Genomic DNA, 24,852 nt, shown 5'->3' with positions numbered 1-24,852 from the left:
AGAGCCTCCACTTTTTATTGTTCCTCATTAATAGCTTTTTAAAATTTCAACCTGGTTAGATTTTAGTTCTTTTATTTCTCCAGAAAGGGATTCTCTAATATCTTCTATGCTTTTTTCAAGTCCAGCTAGCACCTTGATAATCAACATTCTGAACTCTAGTTCTGACATATTACTAATGTCTCTATTGATTATGCCCCTAGCCATTGGTACTGCCTCTTTTCTTTTCTTTCTTTCTTTCTTTTTTTTTTTTTTTTTTTTTTTGTGGTGAGTTTTTCCACCTTGTCATTTTACCCAGATAAGAATAGATGAATGAGAGAACAAAATACTAAAAGGGTAGTAAATACCCCATAAAAATATACACTAACCAAATCAGAAGAGACCCAAAATTGGGGCAAGCAGAAGGAGGGGGGAAAGGAAAAAATATATATATATATATACATATATATATTAGACTGGTGAATAGAACAGAGGCACACACTTGATTTTGGGTATATTTTGGTCTGTTAGAAAAAACTGCCTCCCAAAATGTTAAAGAAAGAAAAACTTATATATATACAAAAATAAGGGTAAACATGGTGAAGGAACAGAATATGACTGTTAAGATGAAAATTTTAAAAGACTCTAAAACAGGAATTGATAATATAGGAAGTTGGTTGAAAAAAGGGGAAAAAGGAGGAAAGAATGTGATCAGGCTGGAGATCACCCAGCCTGTGACCGAGCATTTCTGTCTCTCACACATGGCCCCGTTTGGAGTCTCCAAACCCAGCAGATTCCTGCCATGCATTCCTGTGCCACTCCTCCTGGAGGAGGAATGGGGTGGGGGGTCTCTCCAGATCTGCCACTTGTGGGGTCCCTGCTTGAAGAGCAGTGGTCCAACTGTGCATCATCATGGTTTTAGGTAACCCCGAGCCGAGAATCCCCTCTTTGGCTCTGTATCTGTAGCTGGATTCCCTGCTCTGATACCTAGGAGTTCTGCCACACTTAGACACCCCTGGTCTTTTTGTGTTCCTGCAGGTCCTGAGACCACACTGTCCCTGTGGAGGCTCCACCACACCCCTTATCATTCCCCCCCCCCCGCCCCCGCTTAACCTCTGGAGTGACATCCCTCAGTGGAGCAGACTTCTAAAGTTTGTATTTTGTGCTCCATTGCTCTCTCACTTGCTGGGAGCCGGCCCCTTCCCCACCGTGGTCAATCTTCCTGTGGCTTCGGATTCACTTCTCTGCACGTCCTACCTTCTGGAAAGTGGTCAATTTTCTGTTCCTAGAATTACTGCTCTTCTTCTCTTTTATCTACTGTTGAGTTTGTAGGTGTTCAGAATGGTTTGATAACTGTCAACTCCCAGGACCTGATGATATCTCAGTCTCCTACTCCTCTACCATCTTGCTCCTTTCATTTTGGCAGTGGCATGATGATCAGGTTTGAGTTTGGAGAGCTCAATCTGGCCAAGGCTTTGGGATAATTCAGAATGGGTAGAGCTTGGAGGTGGGAGGCCAATTCCTATTGCAGTTGGCTAGTGGTCCTCAAAGTGTGCTCCCCAGACCCTCCATGCAGCATCAACTGGGAGCTTGTTGGAAATCTAAATACTTGGGCCCTTCCCTAGATCTGCTTAATCAGAAACTCTGAGGCGGGGACCAGAAATCTGTACTTTAACAAGCCCTCTAGATGAGTCTGGTGTGTACTCAAATTGAGACCCTCTGTGTCGTCCACACAAGAGGTGACAGTGAGCTGAACTGGTACAGCGGTGGTATGAATGAAGTGGGCTGGGGCTGGGGCTGTTGGAAACCTACCTGGGAGGTTGACTTTAGAGGACTAGTGATCAGTGGGGTGCAGATGGGTGGGGGCTGGGGGAATGGAAAGGGACAGAGGATTCTGGCATTAGGTAATGAACCTGCTTCCTCACACAGGTATCCCTGGTGGGCTTCCTGTTTCTTTTGGGCTTATACATCTCATCCCTGGCCTCCTGTATGGGAGGCCTCTACGGAGCTCCCCGGATCCTGCAGTGCATTGCCCAAGAGAAAGTGATTCCTGTGCTCGCCTGTCTGGGGCAAGGGGTGAGTGATCCTTTTTTCAAGAAATGTACAAACATACATTTGTACTTTTGATTGTCATTTGCTGTATATGATACTACATTTGCTGTATATTATACCTGATTATTGGCCAATACATTGCTTCAGTCTCTCCAATTAGAGCCAGTGGTCAAGTTCTCCAGAGTGGGAAAAATGAGAATGCAAAGGTCATTCTCTCACCCCTGTTCTCTGGCCACCTGAGGCTGGAGCCAGGTGGACAAAGCACGTCAATGTCACAGTCACAGGGACCCCTTAGCCCTGGATTGGATAACTGTCATCCTGATATCTGGGACCCTGAGCAGCAGGGAAAGGGAGTGTCACATGCTTTAATAAAAACAAATTCAGGATCCTTTAAGTTCAGAATAGGAGAAAAAAATCTCTTGGTAAGGAGGGGAGTTGGACCTTGCAGCTCTAACTCTGCCCTTGAGATTTGCCTTCCCTTTGGGGTTGCTGTATGATGATTTCCCACACTTTGGGCCTCTGGGCCCCCATCGGTCCTCATGACCTGAACTCCCAAGTGTAGCTTGATTGAGTCACGGGGTGATTGAATAAGACATTCCTAAAACCTAACATGAAAAAAGAGAAATAGAGAACCCCACTTCCCAATAATGCAGTTTATGTGAGAAATAGTTCATCTCTATCTTGTCGGAGCACCACAGAGGCCCTCCCCACCCCCCTTCCACCCCAGATCCCTCTCTGTTAGGGCCACCAGTCCTCCCTTACCACCCTCCCCTTACTTGTCGGTCAGCCTTGGCTGGGTTGGAGCTCTGGCTGTCATGTCTTTACCTTCTGTGTATATGCCTTTCCTTAAATTTCATGTATTTTTATTTTATTTTTATTTTTATTAGGTAGTATATACACAGGGCTTAGAATGTGTATATACTATATAGTATAAAATATATACTATATAGATATAAATATATACTATATATTTATATAGTTTACATATAAATTCATATAAATTACATATAGTTTACATGTAAACTATATAAATATATACTATATAGATATAAAAGGTATACATTGAGAATTTTTGCTCCTCTCATAAGTCTTTTATTATCTCTCTCTTCACCTGTACCCATATACTATCAGCAGCTGTTTTTATTAGTTTTTTTATGAATAATTCTATTTTTTACACAAAGATAGTATTCTAACACATTGTTCTATACCTTGCTTTTCTTCATTTAATAGAGCATAGAAATCATCTTTCCATATGAATGTTGAGAGAATTTTTTCATTCTTTTTTCATTGTGTGTGATTCACTGTCGTTTATTTAACCTGTTCCTATAGATCAACCCTTGTGTGGCTTCCACTAAACAGTATTGCAAGGAATAATTTTGTATGTGTAATTATTTAATGTGCAGATAAATCTGCAGGATAAAGTTTCATAAGTGGATTTGCTGTGGCAAAGGCTAAATGCATTTTTAATTTTAATAGATATTGCCAAAACACCTCTCATAAGATTTGTGTCATTTTGTGCTTCTACCAGCAATGTATAATTAATTCTTCCTGTGTCCTGACAGCCAGCATCACTCTTAGACACAGGTTCAAACACCCTGCTTTCTAGGACTCTGTTCTCGTCCTTGGGATAAGAAGTTCATGAGAACAAGGGGACAGGTCCACCCGGATCCCATGCCCCACTTCTGGACGGTCTAGGTGTGCTGACCTGGATCATTTACACTTTTGCTCAGAATTCTCTGCCCAGATGTCCCGCAACCCACGTGCAGGGTCTGTAAGGGCCTCTTCCCTGGGCCTGTCCTTTCTAGGACCAGGGAATAGGCCACAGTCCCCATGTGGGTGTGAGGCCCCCATGGTATGGTCTGAGAAGGATGGGAGGAGTGGCCCTCTTCCAGTGAGGAATTCTGAGGAACGTTAAGGATTCTAACCTTGGACCTGGCCTTCTCTGTTGTCCTGAAGCTCTGTTTGCCAAGGAAGGAGGATAGAATACCTTTGCTTTAACAGTTTGTTAGCTTGGTTTGTAATTGTGAATATTCAGACATAGGGTGTGTCGACCACCATTTGCCCTGGGTCCCACATTACTAGCAATCAGGGTTCATTGTCAGATGTGAATTTTTGCCAGTTGTGTAGTGGGAGATGGCATCTCAGGATCCTTGTGGTTTGCATTACTCTTATAGGAACAAGTTTGGACATTGTTTTTTTCTTAGAGTCATTTATATTTGTATATTTTTTAAGTTTTTTAATTAAAAAATTTTTTTCTGGGGTGCCTGGTTGGCTCAGTGGGTTAAGCCTCTGCCTTCAGCTCGGGTCATGATCTCTGGGTCCTGGGATCGAGCCCTGCATCGGGCTCTCTGCTCAGCTGGGAGCCTGCTTCCTCCTCTCTCTCTCTGCCTGCCTCTCTTCCTACTTGTGATCTCTCTGTCAAATAAATAAAAAATCTTTAAAAAAAATTTTTTTTTTCTGTGATCATTGGTTTTTTTCTTCTCAAATGCTAGGAGCTCTTCTTTTGTTACGGAGGGCAACTTTTGTGATATGTGTTACAAATGTTTTCTCTAGTTTGTCACTTGCCTTTTAACTTTGAAATTTTATTTCTCTGCAAAGCTCCTTTACACATGATTAGATTTTATTAGCACATTTTCTTTTTTAATGGGAGAGACAATAAACTTTCAAATTTTTTTTGAGAGAGGGGCACTTGTATGGCTCAGTAAGGTAAACGTTTGAGTCTTTTTTTTTTTTTTTAAGATTTTTAAAATTTATTATTTATTTGACAGAGAGAGACACAACACAGGCAGGGGGCAGGGGGAGAGGGAGAAGCAGGCTCCCGCCAAGCAGGGAGCCCGATGTGGGGCTCGATCCCAGGACCCTGGGATCATGACCTGAGCCGAAGTCAGACAGTTAATGACTGAGCCACCCAGATGCCCCAGCATTTGACTCTTGATCTCACCTTAGGCCTTGAGCTCAGGATCCTGAGTTCAAAGCCCAATTTAGGCTTCACAGTGGGCATGGAAACTACAAGATTTTATTTACTTATTTGGGAGTGAGAGAGAGAGAAGGAGTGAGAGAGAACAGGAGCAGGGACAAGGCAGAGGGAGAAGCAAGCAAAGCAGGGAGCCCTATGAGGACTCAATCCCAAGACCCTGAGATCATGACCTGAGCCAAAGGCAGACGCTTAACCAACTGAGCCACCCAGGCATCTCCCATAGCACCCCCAATTTTGGGGGGGCATTCAGCATACAGAAAAGAGCATAGGGGCAATGTGAACACTTCAGGGAATAACTGAAGTGAAACTCCCAGCCCCTGGATGTCACTTCCACATGCCCTCTCTGGTCTGAGCCGCGTCCCTACTCCTGTGGTAGCTGTTGCCACTGACCTGACTTCTGTGATCATAACTGCCTTGCTTTCTTTATGGCTTTCCTCAGGAGTGGGCAAAATTTTTCTGGAAAGGTCCAAACAGTAAGTATTTTAGACTTTGCAGGCCCTGTGGTCTCTATCACAATCCTTCTGCTCTGCAGCTATTTCTCAGAAGTCATCACAGACACAGACACACCTGTTGGGGTAGGTGGAGCTGTGTTCCAGTCGAACTCTTCTATGGATACCAAAATTTGAATTTCATGTAATTTGCGTGTGTCTTAAAATATTCCTCTTCTTTTGATTTTTTTTTCCCCCAACTGTTTGAAAATGTAAAGCCATTCCTAGCCCGTGGGCATGGGTAGACAGATGGTGGCCAGATGGCCCCAGAGCCATAGTTTGCTGACCCCTGGTTGGACTCCTCCATATGCATCGTGAAACAGAATTGTTTAATTTTGCCTGTTTTTAAACTTTATATAAATGCAGCACGCCTCTTTCACTCAACGTTATGAGATCCATCCACATTTTCACTTGTAGCAACAGCTTGTCTATTATCATCCCTATATAGCTTTTCCTCATTTGCTAGAATTTATTTATCCCTTCTGCTCTTGTTGGACATTCCAATTTGGGGCTGCTACAGACAAGACAGTACAGCAAACATTCTTGTACTAGTGGACAGGTTCGCAGGTAGAGGTCTTCCAGACCATATACCCATTACTGGAATTGCTAAGCCATAAGGTCCATATATTTCCACTTATTAGATAATACCAAACTCTTTTTCCAAAGTACTTGTACTAATTCACAGCACTATCAGCAGTGGATAAGCATGCCTAGCCCTCTGTGTTTGTGCCAGTGCTCGATATTATCATGCTTTTTAATTCTTGCTGATCTGGTGGGTGTTTAATGGAATCTCCCTGTGGTTTTAATTTGCATTTCCTTGATTACTTAAGGAGCTTGGGTACCTCTCATATGTTTCATAGACATTCTTCTGCTTGCTTTTTTTAGTGGGTTCTCTCTCTTCTTCTAATTATTTTGTAAAGATTCTTCGATATTCTAGGTTACCCTTTGTCAGTTAGTTATATGTGTTGCAAATATCTTTTCCCCTTTTGTGGCTTATTCTTACATTCTTCATGATGTCTTTGGGTTACAGAAGTTCAGGTCTGACCATTATTAACACTTCACAACCTGTCCTTGTCAACATCTTGGCATGGATCATTAGCATTTCCTTCAGCTTACCTAACACCTTCCTTTTAAATTCTCTGCAGTTTCTAAGGATTTACTTTATTCTTAGTAGTTTTATTGTTAGAGTGTGTTAAACAGCTGTAGCAAATCTACCCAAAAAATGTAATCCTCAAAGTCAGTCAAAGTGCATTTTTACTTCTTATTTTTTCCTCCCAGAATTTTACTCTGAAACTCTTGGGCAGACGTTTTAGGTCAGCAGGGCCTCTGGCCCTTGAAGACTCAGGCTGATGACTCTGCCATCTTCAGCCTGTGACTTTAAAGGCTGCTCTTTATTCTGATGGTCAGGAAGGGGAAATGCACCTGGAGGAACACATGTGGGGGGTTTACAGGTTGGATCTGGAAGAGGCTTCCAGGTCTGCCCCTCCTCCCCTTGCAGACTGTTGACTGTGAAGGAGATGGGAGCAGTGGTTAGATCCAGCGTATATCTGAGGGTAAAGCTAACAGTATTTGCTGATGGAGATTGAGACAATGAGGAAAGGCATCAAGAACTTTGCTTGCCTGAGCAGCCAGAAGGATGGAATTGCCCTTTTCTGACACAGAGATTATAGGAGTAGATTTGATGGGTGGGAAATTGGGGGGGAGGGGAGAGTTTGGTTTGGAACATTTGAGATCCTGTTAGACATCAACTGGAAATGTTAAGTAGACAGTTGAATATTTAAGTCTAGACTTCAGGAGAACATTTCAGGCTGAGATTCCAATGTGGGAGTTAAGAGCATAAAGCTGGTGTTTAAAGTCAGGGGCCCGGTTGAGATCACCTAGGAATGGAATATAGAGAGAGCATAGAGAGGGCCTGAGGATGGAGATTGGGACTACTTTTTTCTTTTTTCTGGTAGAGAGAGCCTGAGTAGGAGTGGGAGTAGTGGGGCTGGTAGGGACAGAGGGAGAGAGAGAATCCTAACCAGGCTCCATGAGCAGAGCCCGTGAGATCATGAACTGAGCCATCCAGGTGCTCCGCCCTGAGCTACTTTATTTAATTATTTATTTTAAAATTCAGTCCATTAATGTGTAATGTATTAACATATGGTGTAGAGATAGAGTTCAGTGATTCATTTGTATATAACACCCTGTGCTCATTACGTCACGTGCTCCCCTTAATACCCATCACTCTGTGACCCCCATCTCCCTCCTGTCCTGCCCTGGGCTACTTTCAGTGTAGATTTCAGAGCTGTGGAGAAGATAGGCCTGGAAACTAAGAAAGAGTGGATAATGAGGAGGGAGACAAATCAGGCGGAGAAAGGCAAAGAAAGTCCTTTCAACGACCAATGGGCAATCAGCTGGGGTAAATGTGGTCTTAGGTCAAGGAAGATGAGGACCCAGAAGTGATCACTGTTTTGGGCCCAAGAACCACGTGAGGGACTGTGATCAGTAGTTTCTGTGGAGCGACAGAGTCTATGGAGTTACCGCATGTTTTCCACTCCTGTTCTCCTGCAGGCCCCCGTACCCACCTCCATTAATAACAGATGTGTGTAAGTGTGTGGGGGGGAGCATGTGTGTGTTTAGTTTCACAATTTCCCCACCACAACTGCCAGAGCTTCTGTCCCATCTTCCAGGCTCTGCCATTCCTCTTCAGGCCCTTTTCTCCATTATACCTGGGAACTTTGTACCACTTTGACTTCCAAGACTGGTGCTAAAACCCAGTGTAAGACAAAAGGAGAACTACTTGGGAAGTCTGAGTTCTACATGTTAGTGCCCCATATTAATAGTTATGAATATAGCCAATATCCATGGTGTGTTGGGGCCAACTGTGTGTCAGTGCTGTGTCAAGCATTTAATGTTCATTAGCTCTAATCTCACAATAACCCCATGAGTTGAATATTATTATCCCAAGTTTGTAGGCAATCAGTTATTAACTGATTGGTAGAATCCTAGTAGAAGTGGTTGAGCCATCATGAGTTGTATTTCTATCATGTAATGTGATTTTCTTCTGAAATTTCATGGTCCTGCATGTTATTTTTGTTTCTGCAGAAAGGGCCAAATAAAACCCCTGTAGCTGCCATCTTCTTGACCAGCTTAGTGACCATGGCCTTTGTCCTTGTGGGCCAGGTGAATGTACTAGCCCCCATCGTCACCATCAATTTCATGCTGACGTATATTGCAGTGGACTATTCCTACTTCTCCCTGTCCATGGCTGTCGGCAGCCTGCCCCTGGTGCCTGAGTCAGTGCCCAGGGAGGGCACAGGAGCTCTCCCCTGCTCTGAGCACCTGCTCTTGGAGAAGCCTCCCAGCTATGGCTCTGAGGACACGGCCCGAAGCCTCCCTGAGGGCACTCTGCTAGAGTTCACCAAAGACATGGATCAGCTCCTCCAGCTAACCCAGAAGCTTGAGAATAGCCAGCCGAGCCAAGGAGACCGTGACAGGATCCCACAAAGGAGGAAGGGGAAACGCAGGAAGGCCACCAAGCAAACCCTACAAGATAGCTTCCTTTTGGACCTCGAGTCCCCAGCTTCCTTCCCTGCTGAGGGCTCTGATAGATTGCCTGCTGCCTCCTGGGAGGGCCAGGAGACTTCCTGGAACAAGCAGAATGCCAGGAGTGAAGGGGTTCTGCCTGCAGGAGCATGTGCTGAACAACTTGTCCCTGAGCCAAGTGACCAGCCTATCTCAGCTGGAGAAGGTGAGTGCCTTGAAATCCCATCAGGGTCTCCTCCTTCGGGGTGACCTCACCTGCCTGGTCATCACAACTCCTTTCCATGCCCTTAGCCAATTCACTCGATAGCTGAGTGTAAAATCCTTGTTTATTTTGTGTGATATTTATTTTTTAAATAAAGTTTAAAGATATTTATTTTTTAAAGTTATATTAAAACAGCAGCTGAATTTGTAATTCTACTCCATTACAGTTGATTTTAAACAGACATTTCTGTCTACTGTTACATGGTAGAGCTGGGAGCTATGGCTGATAATGGAAGATTTAAATCATTTTAATCAAAAATCATCTGCGACACAGTATCAACACAAGTGAGACCAATGTTTCCCTTCAAGAGAAGGGGAAATGTAACAACCCTGTCTGCCTTAGTGGGTTTTTTTCTGTGGAAGATGACTCTCCCAAACCAGGCAAGAAGGGATGGAGAAAAAATGGCTAAAGAACACAGCTTCGCTTTGCTTTCTCAGATCTACAAACATGGAGGCACACAGAAAGACTCTCAAAGAGAGGCTTACAGGGCATGAGAAATTCTGAGAGAAAGAATTCATAATTTTGAGTCTTCCACATTCTGGGTGCTTTACCTATTTTATTTATTTCATGTACTGTGATATATATGACATTTTTCCATTCTACAAATGAAGACGCTGAGGCCCAGGGAGGTCACAGAGAAGTTTCCAAGCTCTGACTTCGCACAGCGGGACATCATACCCAGGTCCTCCTAAATTTGAAGCTCATTTCTTCTCTCTCTGTTACCCTGCCCCATGAGATCTATATTCACGAGTGTGAGCAGAGAAGGGGAGACAGAGGGACATAGAAAGACGTGTCTAAAAACAAATGCTTTATATTCTCCCATACACTTGCTTTTCCTTCTTTGCCTCCAAATTTGTGGGAGGTTTTTAATGATAGGTGCATTATTTAAAATTTTTAATTTTATTTTTATCAAAGTAAGATAAACTTTTATCAAAGTTTAATAAGCCAAGTGGAATTAAAAGTAACCTAATTGGGGTAGCTGGGTAGCTCAGTCGATTGAGCATCCAACTCTTGATTTTGGCTCAGCTCATGATCTCAGGGTCTTGGGATCAAGCCCCACTTTGGGTTTTGTGCATGCATGGATTCTCTCTCCCTCTGACCCTCTCCCAGCTCATGTGCCTGTGTGTGCGCACACACACACAAACACACATATACCCTCTCTCTAAAATAGTCTATTAAAAAAATAAAATAAAACTTGAAGTCTAGCTTTGTGATGCCACTAGCTTCAGTTTTCTTTTTTTTTTTTTTAATTTTTTTTTTTTTTTAAAACTTTTTTTTTTATCCCCAGGGGTACAGTTCTGTGAATCCCCAGGTTTACACACTTCACAGCACTCACCAAAGCACATACCACCCCCAATGCCAATAACCCCACCCCATTCTCCCCCCCCAAAAAATAAATAAATAAATAATAAAATAAAATAAATAAATAAAAATAAAATAAAATAAAAGTCTTAAAAGTAACATAATCAGAAATAATAGTCCTCACTCTTCTATACCATTCCTTGCACCCTTCTCTGCTCCCTGGTCCCACTCCCAGAAAATCCACCCCCCCCCCTTTTTTAAAGATTTTATTCACTTACTTGTTAGAGAGAGTGAGAGAGAACAAGCAGGGGGAGGAGCAGAGAGAGGGAGAAACAGGCTCCTTTCCGAGCAGGGAGCCCAATGAGGGACTTGATCTCGGGACCCTGGGATCATGACCTAAGCCAAAGGCAGATGCTTAACCAGCTGAGTCACCCCGATGCCCAATCCCCCTTTTAATTGAAAAGTTGCGTCTTCTTTTAACCTTCATGTTACTAAAAAATATATTTGCATTATCATCTTTTGACTTCTCATTACAATAGATGAAGTTTTAACTTATTTATGCCACTCTGACTTCTCATTCAGTGTCCGAGTGTATTTATATCACAGTTTTTTTTATTAACTTCATAGCTAGTATTCATATTATCATGATTAAGTATTGCTTATCTCTGATATGTTATACCATATTACATTCTTTTTTGTTCAACCTTTTCTATTTCCTGAAGTTAATAATTGCCTTGTTTTTTATTGGCTTAGTTTTCTATAAAATCATTTTTCTCTAAATGCTTGGGCATATATATCAAATGCCTCTTAGTATTATTTTCCAAGTGCTCAAATTCTTCAGAAATTTAACATACTCATTTCTTCTTTTCCCTTTGTCCGATGGCACTCATCCTGTTCCAGTCTAGACTATGAGTTCTCTAAGCCTGCTACAAAACTATTATCTTGAAATTTCTCTCTTTATCACACTTCTATGTCAGATCCAGGGAATAAGAGATTTTTTGGATACAATATTATACTAGATTTTTTTTTTCCCAACTCAGCATTGAATAACCTCCCTATGTTTGAAGAATTTCCAGTGTTATAAGTCTTGAGGAGAGGCAAAACACAGCTCTCACACTCAAAACTGAAGATGTCAGATGCTCAGTTTTCCAGTCTCTCCGACAGCTAAGAGTTCAGCATAAGGCCAAAGCTCTGCTAATCAAACGAGCCCCTTATATCTGGAATTAGAACTGAAAATCTGAGTAAATGGGAACTTCAAGGAACTCTCTAAAAGCCTGATGGTTGCTGCTGGATGGCTGCATTCCTGGATCCAGGGTCCAGGGCTTTCAGAATCAGAATCGGGTTCAAAATCAGCAGACTTCAGTGTCTAGACCTTGGTGCCTGCCACAGTAGTGCCCCCCAACTTCTCTGACTATAATTTTGAGTGTTGTTCTGACTGTATAGCCCTGAACTTACTTTGCTAGCCTTTCCAGCAATTCTCAGAGGGAAAGCTAGGAAATATGTTTTTACCTACTCATTTTGCTCTTTCAAATGAAATTGTGTGGGGTTTTTTTCCCTAAGGAAGATGGGGAGATTGGGTAGCAACAGTCTATACCACAATTACCATGGTTTTAATTTTTAAGAGCTTTTGGTTTAACTTGATTTGTCCTTATGCTTTTTTTTTTTGGTTTTTAGATTTATTTATTTATCTATCTATCTATCTATCTATTTATTTATTTATTTATTTGAGAGAGAGAGAGAGAGAGAGAAAGAGCATGAGCAGGGGAAGGGGTCGTGAGAGAGAACCTCCAGCAGACTTCCTACTGAATGTGGAGCCCAATGTGGGGCTTGGTCCCAAGACTCTGAGATCATGACCTGAGCTGAAATGAAGAGCCAGATGCTTAACCGACTGAGTCACCAGGCGCCCCACTCACCACCTTTTTAAAAATTTGAACATCATCTCATTCTAATTTTATGAGTACAATGGCTTGTATTATCTCTCTGGTAATAGTCCTTATTCTCCTTCTAGTCTTTTCCTGCTCTTTTTACCGACCTTTGTTCTCTAGATCCTTTATTCTTTGGCTTGGTCTTTCTCTCTCTCTCATGTTGGAGGCTTTACTAAAATGTCTGTTGATCTTTCAATTTCTTTTCCTACTTAGAAGTTAAGTACTAAAAAGCTGTTTAGAAGACCCCCATACTGGGCAGAGCTTGCTGATTGGGGCACCTCACTGTAGAGTGATTAGGGAGTAAGCTGGCTTTTTCATAGGAGGACCCCCAAAGGTGGCTCTCTCTAGAGTTTTTCCTCTGGACTCTTTAGTTGCTACAGAGGAGGGTCCTTTAATCTCTTGCCTCACCCAGATGGCTGCTTGCGCTCAGGGAGCAGGGGGAGGTAGGGGACTTAGGGATACCTTACTGTGTAGGATACAGACTTTCTTTTAATTCCCTAGTTTCTAGCTCCATTCGCCCACTCTTTGCCATGCCTGGTGTCCAAGTCCTGGCGCTCACTGGTTTGATTTCTTCAGAGAAAAGGGTCAGGTAAAGAAGGAGTTGTTACCTAGCTATGTGGGCAGAAGAAAAGCTCTTATTGTCCAGCTGTTTCAGATATGGGCTCACAGCCAAACCTCTGCACCTTACCACTTCCCAGGGACACAGCTCTGCCTGATCTTGAACTTTGCTGGTGTCTACCAGGGTGCCTTGGGCTGCTCCTTGCCAGTATCCTCTCTGTAGTTCCTAGAGTTCATTCTCTTCTACTCTGCTTACTCTTACCATTTCTCTGTCACCTTTCCATTTTCTAAGTCTTGTTTTTATGTTTTCTCGTTCTCATGTTTGTGGGTTTGTGCCTTTTTAATTCCTTTTCTGTCTTCTTAGTGGGTTTTCAGGAGAGACATGTGGTCAGTTTGCAATGTTTAGTCAATGAAGTGCTCGCTGCCCAGTTGCCCAACCGTAGAAATGTCATAGCTGCTGACCACTCCCTCTCTTCCATCCTCACTGTCTGTACCTTGGTGCAGACCCTTCCCATCCATGACCTAGACTCTTATTAAATCTGCAAACCAGACTCTTGCCTCCCGATTCTCCCACATCCTGTTTCTCTTTTTCATTGTCCACTCAATGGTCTTTCTAAAATAAAACCCTCATCATATCTCTCTTACTTAAAAACCTTCAGTAAAATCTAATCTTTTCCATCTAAAGTCCAAGATCTGTGGTGTGATTTGCAAGGTTCTTTACAATCCTGCCCTATATTACCTTTTTGGCCATTTTTCTCATGACAGCCCATGCTCTGTATTTCCAGTTACACTTAGATTAGTGCCCTAAACACATCTTGTTCTTTATTCCTTCCTGCCTTTGCATATGCTATTCTGTCTTCACAGTTGCCTCAACTCCTGCTTCTACATCTGGAAAGCTCCCACTTATAGTTGAAAATCCATCTGACTTTTTATACCCATTTATACCCCTCGACAAGGCTTTCCTGATTTCCTCTCCTGTGCAAGCATAACATTTGATCCATGCTAATAGTATAAATAATTAACACATTGTTTTATACATTTAGATCAAATTTGTTTACACATTTGTTGTCAAGCCTACATGGCTGTCTGTCTTAAGGAAAAGAAATACTAGTTTCGGGGCACCTGGGTGGCTCAGCGGGTTAAGCCTCTGCCTTCAGCTCAGGTCATGATCCAGGGTCCTGGGATGGAGCCCCGCATCAGGCTCTCTGCTCAGTAGGGAGCCTGCTTCCTCCTCTCTCTCTGCCTGCCTCTCTGCCTACATGTAATATCTGTCTGTCAAATAAATAAACAAAATCTTAAAAAAAAAAAAGAAATACTAGTTTCATTCCTTTACCCCTAGACTGTGGCCTTTCTTTAGTCATAAGCCATGCCTTTCCACCTTTTATTCATCACAGTATTTCTACAAAGTACACAGCATGCAACAAACACTCAGAAAAGGCTAAATTGATGTGCAATTGAGAAGATATTAGCTTAAGAATATGAAACACGGATCAATAAAGTACAATACAGTTACACTATTTATTATAAGAACCTAATCTGTGACAAACCAGATGTCATACAATAATAAGAATCAAATCACTATTGAGTAAACATTGTTGAAGTCAAATGGATCAAAAAGATTAACTAGGGCTATATTTTATACCTTAGATAGCCATGAATTCCTTATTTATAACAGCTGTGCAAGAGAGGTATGTCTGACTATTGAAGGCATCATCAAAGACAAAGAGGATCTGATTAAATAGAAATAAAAAACATTTGTACAACACAGTGTCACAGAAGGAAACAATTATTCTGACAAGCACAGCTGATAAAAGCATACCTTCCAGTGCATATTATTTTTAAAAATAGGAAGGTCAAAATCCAGATTCTACTAAAGAGAAGTGTGCAGATGAATATGCAGTTTACACTTGAAAAATCAATGCCCAGACTCATTCATTCTTCATTCAACAAACTTTTATTGTTAAGTGTCAGATATTGTTGGTAGTTTAAAATAGCCAGTATTTTTAGAGCATGTTCCATGTTCTTGGCACTGAAATAAGCACTTAACAGATTATCTCATCTAAACTCAGAATTTAGTCATTGTTACTATCTTTTAACAGAGGTTTGGAGATCTTAAACATTTACTCAGGATATGAGACCCCAGAATTTAAAACCAGGTCAAATTCACTTTAGATTCTGTGCTCTTAACCACTACACAAAGTGTATGCTTCTTGCTGATAGTATCTTCTATAAACTAGAACATCACATTAATTCAAAGAAATCATTGCACATTACTTAAGCTATCAAAAATGTAAATTAAAAATAGTAGATCTGTGGTAATCAGGTATATGTACACCATTGCTGGAAGCATGTCCAGTGGATTCATTCCCTCTGGATCTGCTGATTAAAGTTTTTTTTTATCAAATTTGGGGACCATTATTTCTGCAAATCTTTTTTCTGCTCTTCTCTTTCTCTCCCGTCTCTGTGGACTCCAATTGAACATTAACTGGGATACTTTACATTGCCCCCAGATCTCTGAAGCTGTTCTTTTTGCTTCCACCTTTTCCTCTCTGTCCTTCAGTCTGGAGAATTTCTACTGATCTATCTTCAAGATCACCGATATTTTCTTCTGCCATCTCAAATCTGCCATTGAGCCCATATGGTAAAGTTTTGTTGCTGCTGTTGGATGTTCTAACTGTTGAGTTTTCATTTGCTTATTTTTTTTTTTTAGATTTATTTATTTATGAGAGAGAGAGTATGAGTGTGTGCATGAGAGTGAGGGAGGGGCAGAAAGGGAGGAAGAAAGACAAGCAGACTCCATGTTAAGCCTGGAACTTGACTCAGGGCTGGATCTCACAACCCTGAGATGGTGACCTGAGCCAAAATTAGGAGTCCAATGCTCAGCCGACTGAGCCACTCAGGTGCCTGTCATTTTTTTTTTTTTTTTAACGTTTGTATGTCTCTGTTGGTATCCCCTATTTTAAAAGTCATTGCCATCATTTTTTCCTTAAAATTTTATTTGAGAGAGAGAGAGAAAGAGAAAGAATGAGAGAGAGAGAGAGAGTGAGTGCACCTGAGTTGGGGGAGGGGCAGAGGGACAGGCAGACTCCCCAGTGAGTGGGGAACCCAACATGGCACTTGATCCCAGGACCCTAAGATTGACCTGAGCTGAAGTCAGACAATTAACCAACTCTGCCACCCAGGAGCCCCTGACAATGTATTTTTATTTATTCTTTGAACATATTTATGATACTAGCTGCTTTGGAGTCGTTGTCTGCTAAGCCCAACATGCAGGCCCACTCAGTCAGATTCTTTTGATTGCTTTTTCTCCAGAGAAGGGTTAGTTTTCCATTTCTTGCATGTCTTGTAATTTTTGGTTGAATAACAGACAATTTAAGTAATACAGTGAGGCAACTCCTGATTCTGATATATATGTCCAAGTTTTTGTTTGTTTTAGTAAATTTCCTGGATTTGAACTATGGAATCTCTCTCTTCTGTGGTGTGTGGATTCTGATGTTCTTACTTGGTTTTTTTATTCTTGTTTTTAATTTTCAGCCTGGCTTCCGGGGGTTGCCCTTGGGTTTACATGGCCCACAAGGCTCCACCCTCTGCCAGTGGATCTGTGTAGGTTGGGAGCAGTCAAAGTTGCAGCTAGTTCTCCAGTCTCCCCTGGATTTTACTTTTTGCCAGTCTCTCTGGTGTCCTCAGGAAGGAGCATAGTTTTCCAGTTAGCCAAGGGAAATACAGGGAGATATAGTCTTTCTGTGGCTCTCTCATTTCTAGATCTTTCCATCAAATTTCTGGTTGACCCACTGCTTGCCCTAGGTGGGTCCACAACCTCAGGCTAGCAAAGCGAGGGCTTTCCCCTCTCAATTTTCTACTGTACTCACCACATTTAGCTTATAAAGGCACAGCTCAGGTTTGCTCCCTCTGGAAGCAAAACTGCTGATTTCTGACTAGCTCCACACTGGTAAGCACTGGGATAGGGACAGGAGGCCAAGCCATAGGCTCTCACTGTTCTCACTTTCAGTCCCAGCAGATTTTGAAAAAGAAATATTTCTTAATTATTTGTCTTCATTTGGTAAATTGTGGAGCCCTGAGTGATTGGTTTTTGTTATTTTGTCCGGTTGTATACTTACTTCTTGTGAAGAGAATTCACTGACCTCTTCACATTACCATAGCTAACAGTCCCTCTGGTTCCTCCTCCTCCTCCCCGCCTCCTTCTTCTTCTTTTTTAATTTTTGATTTTTATTATTGCTTTTTGGTTGATATAACATCTCTGGTTCTTTCTCTCTGGAGAATGATCTTTTATGACAAGAAATATAAAACTATTTAACTGCCCTGACTGTAAATCTATTTGGAGGAATTGTATATCAAAGAAACAAAACCAAACAACAAACCATCAGATGTGTTCCAGATTGTCATAGCTACATTGTTTGTGTTAATAAAAAATTAGAAATAAATGTGCAACATTTGGAAAGTGGTTAGAATAATTATATTACTAATTAATACCACAACTAAAAAAATACCACATGAACTTGAAACATGATCCTTTGTGGACTATAGAAATGCACATTCTTGTGCATTTCTATAGTCCACACACCTGAAATATGTGTTTATTTATTCTGATAAAGATATGGAGTACATTTGCAGAGATGTTTACTATTTATTTTAAGTCACTTCTATAAAATTATTTAATTTTTTATTTTAAAAACACATAATTATGTTTATTATATTTGATATTTTTAACATGCCTGATGTGTGGTTTTGTTTACCTGTTTGTTTTGCAAGTAAGGTGTGATAAAGTAAAGTTGCTTTCTTGGTTATTATTCTAGAATTTATAACATGAGAAACTGTCTCCTCCCACACTAGTCTGTAAGACTTACTTCTTTCAGCAAAACCCTTGACAGGAGAAAAAAAATTATCTTAGTCACTATCCAAGGGTTTTGCAACCATAGTTGTTCAGAATTCTGAATAACTGCCTGCCTGCTTCGTTGTGCCTATTCACAGTAATTGAGCATCGTTGCAGGAGTTCTCTCTCACATTGCTGATGTATAAAACTTCATTGTGCTTGCCTGGAGGGCACACCCCTTCCTTCTGTTTCCCCCCAGGTTCCTCGGAAAACATACACACCCATTCGGTTTCCTTAGGCACATGGTAGTTGAGGTTGTGTGAGATTAAGATTAACTGCGAAAAGGTGAGGTTAACATTTCACACATCTCAGAGAGGCAAAAATCTAAGTCCTTAACCAATGCTGTTCCTTCTTTAAAAACCAAGGGGGCAACTGTATTTCACTAAGCCTATAACTGAAAAAAATGAATCATGCCTTGGGCATGTTAAAATTGTACAATTTAATGAATGGTAATGAACAGTATTCCTACTTTAAAAAAAAAGTAATACAGCCATTAATTCAAATCAGTCATAAACTTTGGCAGTTTATATTAATCCACAATTGAGGAGATACTTCCTCATCATTTCCTATACACAAACTTCTAAATGCCAAATCTTGGCATTTAATATGTACATTTAAGATGTAAAAGACAGTCATTGCCCTCAAGATATGGAAGTACAAAAGATAAGTATAATAGTTGGAAGCCTGTGATGAAGGCAGATAGATGTTGAAAGGATAGAGACTACTTTGGGGGCTAGGGCGGGTTCTTTATTCATTTGGCCACATATGTAGAGCATTTACTACATTTCAAACACCGTTGCAGGTGTGAGGGAACATTCTGAATAGACATAGAAGGTCTCAGCTGTCCTTGAGCTTGCATTGTAGTAGGGGAAGACACATATTAAACAAACAAATATATATATACACCATAATATCAGTAAGTGATAACTACTATGATGAAAGGTAAAGCAGGGTAACAGAATAGAGAGACGACGGTGGGGAGAAAGGGTACCGTTTCAGACAGGTTTGTCAGAAAAGATATCTCTGAGAAGAGGATTTTTTTTTTTAAGATTTTATTTATTTATTTGACAGAGAGAGATCACAAGTAGGCAGAGAGGTAGGCAGAGAGAGAGGAGGAAGCAGGCTCCCCGGTGAGCAGAGAACCCAATGCGGGACTCGATCCCAGGATCCTGAGATTATGACCTGAGCCAAAGGCAGAGGCCTAACCCACTGAGCCACCCAAGTGCCCCAGAGAAGAGGATGTTTTAATGGAGACTCTAATCATAAAGTAGTTAGCCATGCAGAGATGTGGGGGAAGAGTTCCAGGCAGAAGAAATAACATGTATAAAAGTACAGGTGAGCATAGGATTGGCAAGTTCCAAGTCCAGCAGTAACTTGAGAGGAGTGGGCCAGGGGAGAGAGGTAGGAGGCGAGTACCTGAGGAAAGTGAATGTCAGTGCCCTGTAGGACCATGTAAGCCAGGGTTGTGATATGATCAGGTTCAGCCTTCAGAAAGCTCACTTAAAAGAAAAAAAAAAAAAAATCACTGGCTTTGTGAGGAATGTATTGTATGGAGAGAGGTAAGAGAAGGAGCCAAAGCCTGTTGGATATATACTAAGGCAGAGTAAACTATAATAATAATAATAATAAATAAAGTGGCTCAAACACAATGGAACTTTATTTCTCACTTTCACTAATAGTCTAGGAATGCTCTCCTCCCTGCACTGATTCTGGGACTCAGGCTCCTTCCATTCTTTTGGCTTTATTATCCCTTAGTACCTTGTCATATAAAGTCAAGACTCAGTCACAATGTTCAGATTTCAGGCACAGAGAAGAGGTATACCTGTTCTCTCAAAGACCTTGGTGCTGAAGTGGTACTCACCACTTTTGTTTGTATTCCACTGGTGAGAACTTAGTCATGTGACCACACCTCACTGCCAGAGATCCTGAGAAATGTCCTATGACTGTAGTCTCTACTGTAGGAACACACTTTATTAAATCAGATGAAAGATGAAAATGGCTTGGACTAGGATGGAAGCAATGGGAGTGGTAAGGAGTGGTCATATTTTGGATATATTTTGGTGGTAGAATCAACAGTAAGTACAGTTGGAATAGATTTATGTGTGAGGAAAGAGGGTTAAGGATAAATCTTGGAGAGTTGAGTGAATTGTGGTATCATTTATTCAGATGAAGAAAACTTGGGGAGAATAGATTTCTGCTTTAGCCATGTTAAGGTGCTTGTTAGGTAAGGGGAGATATTAAGAAGACAACTAAGTACCCAAAACTTCAGTTCAAGGGAGAGATCGATGATGTTGTAAACTTGGAACATCAGCATTTGGGACTAGGAGTGAATATATTTGGAAATAAGAAGAGTGCCAGGGATAAATAAATGCTGGGATACTCCAATATTTGGGAGTTGGAAGGGGTGGTAAGCCAGCAAAAGGAGACTGAGAAGGAGTGGCCAGTGAGACAGGAGGAAAACCAGGGAAGTAATGTATCCTAGAAACCAAAAGAAGAAAGTGTTTCAATAAGAAGAAAGAGATCATATATGTCAGATACTGTCTGAAAGGTCCAGTAGAATGAGGAATGTAAGTGGACCATTGAATTTGAGAAGTTTCAAGTCACTGACAACCTTAGGAAGAGTAGTTTTAGTGGAATGTTATATACAATCTTAAGAGTGAGCTGAGGAAATAATGGGAAGTAGAGACTGTCTAGACAATTCTTGTGAGGAGTTTTACTATAAAGAAGATAAAGAAATAGAGCAGTAACTAAGGAGTGGATTAGGAAGTATTTGTTCAGGTGGGAGAAATTACAGTATATTTGCCTTTGATGGGGATGATTGAGTAAAGAATGGAGAAATTGATGATGCAAAGGCAAAACCCTTGAACAGGGCACAAGTGGAGGGGTATGCCTTAGGTAAGGGGTGCATTAGTAAGTCCTTAAGGACTCTTCATCCACTGTGAAAAGAAGAAAGACAGAAGAGAGGGTACAGATGCAAGTAGATTGGTAGATTTGGTGTGAGAGATTAAAAAATCTCTGTTTGAGAGGAGAAGCTTTAAATTTGTTACATCAGAGAGTAGGAGAATGAGTTGGTTAGGTATAAGACTGCTGGGGAATTGCCGAAGTGTGGAAGCAGGTGAGGTAAGCAAGGGAATGCTGTTGGTCTTGGACCATAGAATCTTAGCTAGGTAAGAGGGTAGTGAAAAGAGGAGGTAGGTGATAGAAAGCAAAAACATAGTAGGACAAATTGACTGAAGATCCCTTTGTAGGCTATGAATAGTTGGGGTGAGAGACAGCAGAGAAATAAGGGGGGGGGGAAGAGGTGATAAGCAGAGGTAGATAGATTGAGATCATGATTTAGAAGTGTAAAGTTACTAGTAAAGCAAACCTGAAGTGTGGTCGAGGGAGTTGATGGCTGATGTGAATGGAAATTATTTTTAAGCTGAGTTACAAAATTGGAGGAGAAGAATTCATAGGTATTTGTTCATAAAAATAGAAAAGGGTTTGGTAACAAATTGGTAACCAAAGATTTGGCTCATTTATTTTTTAGATTTTTTCCTGAAGTCTCCGCTCCAAGATATCCAGAGACCAACTTCTTTCTATACCCACTTGTGCAACCCCTGGGTCTCCCTGTTAGGGGTGAGTAACTTCATTTTTTTCTCAACTGTCCTTGAGAAGAGAATTCCGATAGAAATGTCAATCGAGGGGGCTGTACAGGGGAGAGGAGAAAGGAGTCTTGACTAGGAGCAATGTGATTTAAGTGTGTTACATTAGAATTTAGATGAGTTTACAAATGGCAAGATTATATTTAATGAACTACTTATTTTAATCAATGGTTTACTTTAAAAATAATTAATCATCTATGATAACCTCTGGGTCTCTAAATTTTTAGGTATACGAAATTAGCATAATTTCACTCTAATTTGTTTCTTCTAGGCAGGAGTAGGACAAGGAGCTAGGGTAGAATATCTATTTATTGATAGTTTTGATTACAGGGTGCTTTCAGGCCGGTGTCTTCTCAAATATTTGCTTAAGTGAGGTTATGAATTATGAATTATAAGAATTATATGTGAACTTCAACTATTCAGAATTTATAGTGATCAGAGGTTGATGAGAGGGACTATTATTGTTTCTTATGGCCCTGGCCTTGTGGCTTGCTCACCATGTGATAAACTGTTAGATGATTTTCCCTTCCTACTTTGTTTCCACAGGCTTTTGTGTCTCTTCTTATCATGTTTGTGATCCAGTGGGTCTACACCCTCATTAACATAGGTGTTGCTGCCGTTGTGTATTTCTACATTGGTCGGGCCAGTCCAGGGCTTCACCTTGGTAAGCAGCAGAGCCTTTTTGCTACCATCTCCCTTCTTCTCTTTCAGCATTCATTGAAAAATGTATTTTGAGCACCTGTTAAATGCTGACACTGACTCAGCTCTCAATCCCATTTTCAAATAGCTTATAGTCTAGGAGGAATAATATAACATGCACACAGATGGTAACAAATAAAAAATAATAACAACTTGTTGGTTGCCAGAAGACATATGGCAATAAAATTGTTACTAACAATTGTTAGTAACAATTTTATTGTTGGAAGAAAGAAATGGAAATATTCTGTTTCAGCTTTCTGATACTAATGTGAAATACTATAATATCACTTAAAGGTAGACCATAATAACTTAAAAAGATATACTACAAACCCTAATGCAACCATTAAAATACAACAAAGAAGTATAGCTAAAAAGCCAATAAAGAAGATAAAATTGAATTTACAAAGTACTCAAATTGAAATAAAACAGGAAAAAATAAAATGATAATAAAGGACATATGAGACAAACAAAAAACATATAGCAAGGTGGCTTATATAAACCTTGCCATATGAATAAGCACACTAAATATAAATGGTCTAAACATTCCCAGTTAAATGGTTAAACCCTGAGATTGTCAGATTGAATAAAAAAATTGTGATCCAACTATATGCTGTCTACAAGAAATCTTTAAATAGAAAAGTCAAATATATTAAGAGCAAAAGGGAGGGAAAAGATAGTACCAGGATAGTGTGAATCAAAACAAAAGTGAAGTAATTGTATTAACACCAGACAAAATAGATTTCAGAGAACAGAATATTGCCAGAGATAAAGAGGGTCATTTCAGAAAAGTAAAGGGGAAAATTCATCAAGAGGATAAAACAAACCTTAACACTTACGTACTTAGAAACAGAGCTTTAATAACATGATGTAAAACCTGACAGAACTTCAAAAAGAAATAGAAAAGTTCATAATTATAGTCAAGATTCCAATACCTCTCTCTCAATAATTGCTGAAATAAGTAGGCATAACATCAAAAGGCTTTAGAGGACTTGAAGAACATTGATAGCAAACCTGACCAAACTGACATTTATAGAGTATTCCACCCAACAATAACAGAATATGCATTTCTTTCAAGTATACATGAAACAGCAGTATCTGGGTGGCTCAGTGGGTTAAAGCCTCTGCCTTTGGCTCAGATGATGATCCTGGGTCCTGGGATCAAGCCCCACATCGAGCGCTCTGCACAGTGGGGAGCCTGCTTCCTCCTCTCTCTCTCTGCCTGCATCTCTGTCTACTTGTGGTCACTGTCAAATAAATAAATAAAATCTTAAAAAAAAAAAAAGTATACATGAAACATTTGCCAGGACAGACCATAGTCTAGTATTTAAAAATGTTTAATAGGGGCGCCTGGGTGGCTCAGTGGGTTAAGCCGCTGCCTTCGGCTCAGGTCATGATCTCGGGGTCTTGGGATGGAGTCCCACATTGGGCTCTCTGCTCAGCGGGGAGCCTGCTTCCCTCTCTCTCTCTCTGCCTGCCTCTCCGACTACTTGTGATTTCTCTCTGTCAGATTAATAAATAAAATCTTTTAAAAAATGTTTAATAAAATTTTTTAAGTTTTTTTTAAAATTTATTTGAGAGAGAGTAAGAGTAAGAGAGAACATGAGAGGATGAGAGGAGAGAAGGTCAGAGGGAGAAGCAGACTCCCTACTGAGCTGGGAGCCCAATGCAGGACTGGATCCTGAACTCTGGGATCATGACCTGAGCCTAAGGCTGTCACCCAACCACTCAAGTCAGCCAGGAGTCCCAATTGTTAAAAGTTTTTAAAAAGATTAAATAAATTTAAAAGCATTCAAACAAATTCAAGAACACAATATGTTCTTTGACTAAGGGGAAGGTAAATTAGAAATAAGTAATAGAATGATATCCCAGTTATCAAAATGTTTAGAAACTAAAGAACCTAAAATGACTAAGAACTCTAAATAAACTCAATAAACTAAATAACTGATGGCCCAAAGGAAATATAATAAGTAAAATTACAAAGTATTTTGAACTGAACAAAAATGAAAATGTAACATTTCGAAATTATGGGGATGGAGCTAATTCCATAGTTAGAAGGAAATTTATACACATCGAATGCATATATTAGAAAAGATATATTATATATATTATTATATTATATATTAGAAACCAATATTGCACAGTATGTTAACTACTGAAAATTTAAAAAAAAGAAAAAAGAAATTTCTGAAATCAATGACCCCAATTTGCAACTTAAGAAACTAAGGAAGAGCAGATTAAACCCAAATAAGAATAAAAAAGGAAAAAATAAAGATCAAAATAGAAATAAATAAAAATTTTATATAGAGAGAACACAATGAGACAAAAATCTGGTTATGCAAGATCAATAAAATTGACAAACCTCCAGCTAGACTGATCAATATAAAAGGAGAAAAGGCACAAAACTACCAATATCAGGAATGGGAGAGATGATATTACTAGCATCTGCAGGTATTAAAGGTAAAACAAAGAAATATTATAAACAGCTATATGCCAATAAATTTGGCAACTGAGATAAACTGAACAAATTCCTTGAAAGACAGAAATATCAAG

General features: G+C 40.3%; 1 protein-coding gene across 1 annotated transcript in view; it reads left to right on the top strand.

Annotated features, from left to right (window-relative positions):
* Positions 1–24,852, top strand: part of SLC12A8 (solute carrier family 12 member 8) — a 137,628-nt gene that overhangs the window by 104,147 nt on the left and 8,629 nt on the right. The window contains exons 9-12 of the mRNA XM_059388009.1: positions 1,906–2,052; positions 8,581–9,226; positions 21,489–21,577; positions 22,150–22,267. Of these exons, the coding sequence (XP_059243992.1) occupies positions 1,906–2,052; positions 8,581–9,226; positions 21,489–21,577; positions 22,150–22,267 (1,000 nt within the window). The remainder of the gene's footprint in view (positions 1–1,905; positions 2,053–8,580; positions 9,227–21,488; positions 21,578–22,149; positions 22,268–24,852) is intronic.

Source organism: Mustela nigripes, chromosome 2 (assembly GCF_022355385.1).
Source record: "Mustela nigripes isolate SB6536 chromosome 2, MUSNIG.SB6536, whole genome shotgun sequence".
NCBI classification, from domain to species: Eukaryota; Metazoa; Chordata; class Mammalia; order Carnivora; family Mustelidae; genus Mustela; species Mustela nigripes.
The sequence above is the reverse complement of the archived record's forward strand: the minus strand, read 5'-3'. Positions and strand labels throughout refer to the sequence as shown.